At 30.3% G+C, this 5,394-nt stretch overlaps 1 protein-coding gene across 1 annotated transcript; it reads left to right on the forward strand.

Moving 5' to 3' along the window:
- The first annotated feature begins 1,774 nt into the window (after nt 1-1,774).
- LOC131608139 (F-box/FBD/LRR-repeat protein At3g14710-like) lies at nt 1,775-4,564 on the forward strand. The gene is made up of 4 exons (XM_058880073.1): nt 1,775-1,907; nt 2,071-3,093; nt 3,903-4,037; nt 4,129-4,564. The coding sequence occupies exons 2-4, from the start codon at nt 2,104-2,106 to the stop codon at nt 4,411-4,413; spliced, it is 1,410 nt and encodes a 469-aa protein (XP_058736056.1). The 5' UTR covers nt 1,775-1,907; nt 2,071-2,103; the 3' UTR covers nt 4,414-4,564.
- Nucleotides 4,565-5,394: the final 830 nt, after the last annotated feature.

A 5,394-nucleotide genomic window follows, 5' to 3' on the forward strand; every position in this document is an offset into this window, starting at 1 on the left:
CTCTTGTAGTGTTTGGTTAACGGTGGTAAGTGAATGTGGGAGTTTCCGACCATAATAGTTATCAGTCGACTACTTAGAAGAAGTTACAATACGTTTAAAATATTCGTAGCACTAACAACTATCTTAGGAAAGAACACATATCGTCCAAATCTAAGATACATCTAACAGCTCCTCGCATCACACGCCTAGTAAATAGCAGGTTTTTATAACTGCTCAATAATATAAAGAGAACACGTGTCAATTTCAAGTACACAATTTCAAGTTCAAATTTCATTCACTCATCTCCTTTTCATACTAACTTAGCGTTTTAGTTTCCACCGTATCAAAAACTCAAATCCACCGTTGTTCATTGCAATCACCGAATCTCCAACCATTTATGATTCTTTAATGGAGAAGTGACACCAAGAAGTAACACATCAGTAGAAAGTATAGGTCACTTGAAAAATGTGATATAACTATTCGTTTTGAAGAGGTTTGTAGTCTCTCTCGTCCATTTATGGTTCTATAATACTGACTACAAACCTCGTCCATTCGTGTGTACAAACCTGGTGGCCCAGCGGACGGGCGTGAAGTTTCGAGGAGAAATCATGAGGCATGTACTCAGTTCGATTCATGTATTTGAATTTTGACGCTTTAAATATTTTAATTGTACAACAAAGATAGTCTTATAAAGGCTACAATTCCTGTATCAGATTGTTTTGGCAATTTAAATATTTTAACTCTTACAACAAAGGTAGCCTTCTAAAAATATTCAAACTTCATGCCATTTTAAAAATTTAAATTAACTTATATTTTTATACATTTTAAAAAAAAAAAATCGCGATTCTATAATTTTTTAAAATAAAATGTAGTTTATTTTAATATTTGTAAATATTATTTTATTATTCTGTTATAATTTTTTTTAGCTTTTAAAATACCCCTTAAATTTAATTATTTTAAATAAAATTTTATTAAAAAATTATTTTTGAGATGTATTATTTTAAAGAATATTTAATAATAAATATTTAAGTAATTAGATGTCAAAATTATTCTTTTAATTACTACTATTTTTTAAAAATTCTCATAAAATCATTTTTTAAAATACAATTTTTTTAATCTATAATAAACAAAGCTTTAGTCTAACTTTTCTGTAAATAAATTTTTTGAATAGTGACCTCTTAACGGATGATATTATAAACATTTTAAGATATTTCATATGATTAACTCAATTGTTATGATGTTTTTATAATAAAGTATAATGTAAGGTTGTATTTGATTTAATTTATTATTTTTTAAAATATATATTATTGTTTTTTAATATATTAAATAAGATTTAATTGCAATTTTGGTCCCCTATTATTCTCTTTTATGGGTTTTGATCCCTTTATTTTAAAATTCAGAATTTTAGTCCCTATATTTTAGTTTTTTTGAGGATTTTGGTCCCCAACAAATTTGAAGGCAATTTTAAATGAATTAACGCTCACAATGATGACGTGTCTGTGCCAGTTCAGCAGTGAACTGTTTAAAGAAGTTATTTTTATTTAACATTTATGTTGAACATGTCATCAATGTTCATTTCATTAAAAATTGTCTTCGGATTTACAGGGGGACCAAAATCCTCAAGAAACTAAAATAAAGGGACTAAAATTCCTGATTTTAAAATAGAGGGACCAAAATTCAAAAAATGAATAATAAAGGGACCAAAATTGCAATTAAGTCATTAAATAATAAAAAAGATATTATTATTTTATATAAAAAATCATATTTTTAAAATTAGAAAAGGCTTCCGGCCTCCAAGTGTTCGGGCCGGCCTGATCAAGCTCTTAATATAAAATTAAAACCTAATGCGACTAACAGAAGAAGTGGTTTCGCCAGTGAAGAAAACTTCGTAAATCTTACAATAAAAAAGCGGTAGCGGAGAATCAACGGTAAGTATAATCGTTTACTTTTCAACCCCATGAACATTTTTAAGATTGCATGTTTCAACCCCAGTAATTATTCTTTGCTTTGAAAATTTTGGTTCCTTAAAGAAGATGCTATGCATGTCATGATCATATTGTTTTGATACTTGAAAGTGTTTTCAAAATGCAGAAAAATAGTTCTAGGGTAACTGTTTCAGAGATTATGGACTTGGCTGTTGGTTCATCAACTCATAAGAAGCATAAGGCAAAAGATGATATAATCAGCCATCTACCGGAATCACTTATAACTCACATTCTCTCGTTTCTCCCCACAAAAGATGCTGTTCGTACATGTGTGTTGTCTAAAAGATGGATTGAAAAGTGGACATTAATCACCAAGGTGGAGTTAGACGATAGTGTCTTCTATTCTTCCAAGAAGAAGACATCTGAGCGGAAAACACTCCAACAACAGTGCTTTATAAACTTTGTCAATAGATTTCTTCTTCTTACCGGAACTCATACTGTGGAAAGTTTTTCTCTTGCCATTGCTAACAATTATGATCTATCTGTTCTAAATACCTTGATCACTTGCATCTTGAAGAAAAGGGTTAAAAAACTTTCTATCTCATCGAGTGAAGAACTCCCCTTCTCTGCTCTTACAACTCACTACCTTTTCAATCATGCCACTTGTTTAGAAGAATTGGTGCTCACGAGAACGTCGAGTTATTCTGCAATCGAAATCCCTCTCTATAAGATTTCAGGTGTTTTTCTTTTTACAAGACTAAAACAGCTCGACCTGTGTGGAGTTAAATTTACATTTGACAAATCTCAGCATATTATTTTTCCAGTATTGAACAAGTTTGAGACATACAACTGCTCATGGTTAAGTGCACATGATGTCACTTTTACTTTTGAACTAAAAGCACCTCTACTTGAAACTGTTTACATAGGACAATACTGGGTAAACCGTGAGTCACGTCGCTGCAAAATCAAATTTTCTGATTCACATTTGAAAGAATTCACTTATAGCAGTAATGGTATGTCACAAGCTATTGTTCTGTCAGATCCGTCTTCAGCTTGCAATGCTACTCTTAGCATCATTTTGTATCATGTTAATAGTGATAATGTTAGTAGTGATAGCGTTCAAGAAACTGAATCATGTGTCTGTCTCCTTCTTAAACAATTTAGTCAAGTGAAGAGGATCAAATTTGAGGTATACTGTATGAGTTAAGTTCGTATCGTTTACTAATTTACTTACAAATACACATGAATTTTATTACATTGTTAATGCACTTCAAATCCATAACCTGCGTTGCATAGGTACCGGTACGTACCCAGTACCCGGTACGGGTACTGGTACGGGGTACGGCATTTTTAGAAAAACTAAGGTACGGGTACGTTAGTATAATGTTTTAAAAATACAATTATAAAAATAACTAAGCAATTATATTATTTAAATAACAATAAAAAAAATAAAATTAAAAAATAGTTTGCTTAAATAAATCACACTTCAAAGTATTAATAAATCATAAAATTATGGTTGAATATCAATATTTTCTTCTCCAATAAATGCAGCTTCTAGTTTAGGTTCATCGAGAGAATGAATCCATATGTGCTCTAATTTCTTTTCAATGAACCTATTTCTTAATTTTTCTTTCAGTTTTATATTTATAAATAGAATAAATAAATAACCTAATTTTTACTTAAGCCTAAATTATGTAATCCAAAAAATTTTCAAACCGAAAAAAATAAAAAAGTTTGGGTACGTGTACCAAATGTGTACCGGTTGGTGTACCAAAGCAAAATAAAATAAAATAAAATTGGTACGGCTTCGGTGCGTACCGTACGCGTACCGTACGTGTACCGGTACCCGGTACGTACCCGGTACCGGTACTTTACTTAAAACGGAGTACCCGTGCTTCACAGTCCATAACTAATTATGTTTAATGAACATCATTAACTACATAACAAAAGATGAACAATGTATAATGTATGCCTGTTTCTGTAATGTTTGTCATCCAGTTTCAGACACAACCAAATGTGGCTATTCTGTCTAAATTTGCAATGTTGAGCCATTTGGAGCTTCGCGATGTTAGTATTGAAGTTTTGTTGGGCTTAATTCAAAACTCTCCTGCTCTCAATACTCTATTTTTCAAGGTTGGTGATTTGCTTTATTTTATTTTATCTTATTATACTTTAACCTTTATATTTAGTCTTATTTAGAGTTTGTTTGATTACAAATCATTAGAGAATATTGGAATTCAACCATGAGCTTCTTAACTCTGCTGCTGTGCCAAATTGTTTGACATCCACTCTCAAAGTTGTGAAATTTGGAGATGTGCAAGGAGACGAGCATGAGCTTTTATTAGCTAAATATTTAATGGAAAATGGTACAGTGCTTGAGAGGATGAGTTTCTCCTTTGATGAATACTTGGGTGAGCCAAAGGTCATTGAAGAATTTAAGGAGAAGCTGTACTCATTTAAGAAAGGAATCTCTTTTGCCATACTTGAATTTTCAAATGATTATTACTAGTTTGTAGAAACAAGTGGTTCACGATGTTTCTTTTGCTTGTTGTATATATAATGCTAAGGTGTTTACAATATGTTTCTTTTGGATACTGCATAAGATGTTTCCTGCAAGTAATTGTCTACAAATGGTGGTGACTGTATTTTGGTTCCAAGATAGGTTTTGTATAGCTAGCAAGTCTGGCTATATTTATTTGCTCTAGAAAAGTAATTGGGGTGCCTATGTAATGAAGTTTAATATAAGTTTTTGGATGACCCACTTAGTTTAACTATGATTCAACTCACAGAAAAAAAAAAAACTTCAGTCATATTTATAGGGTTAAATCGTTATTGGTTAATGAACGAAACTATTATGCATAAAATAAAGTGTTCTAAAATCGGACTGTAACTAAAATTGAATTCAAACCGAACAAAAACTGAAAATGAAACATGTTTAAAACAAGTTATTTTTTTTAAAATCGAAAAGTAGTTTAACTGTTTTAATTTTTTTTAAATTAAAAAATAGCTTAACAGTTCAGTTCTTTGATAAACGGTTCAATTTGGAAAAAATTGACTCTTAACGATTCTGTAAGATTCAAAATTTTGAAACGGTATAACAAACCAATAATTTTAGTTTAGTTCGTTTTTTTAGTAAATTGAAACGGTTCAGTTCGAGTAAATATTTACTATCATTTAATTTAGTTAGGTTCAATTTTTTTTCCACAAAGGGTACCATAAACAATCCTACTTACTTAATTATAGTAATTTTAGTTATAGCTTAATTAAGACATACGCTTTTATTTAATTATAATGTATGTATTTGCTCAAAAAAAAAATTATAATGTATGTAAAAATTTTGAGGTTTGGTGTCTTGCATGCCTCAAAATCATAATGTTTATGTGAAAACTAGATTGCCGGCCCGTGCTTCGCACGGCTATATTTGAAATAAAATTACATTTTTTCGTAACAATTGATATTTAATTTTTTATTTGCATTTAAATTTATTTTG

The sequence above is a fragment of the Vicia villosa genome, linkage group LG5, assembly GCF_029867415.1.
Source record: "Vicia villosa cultivar HV-30 ecotype Madison, WI linkage group LG5, Vvil1.0, whole genome shotgun sequence".
NCBI lineage: Eukaryota > Viridiplantae > Streptophyta > Magnoliopsida > Fabales > Fabaceae > Vicia > Vicia villosa.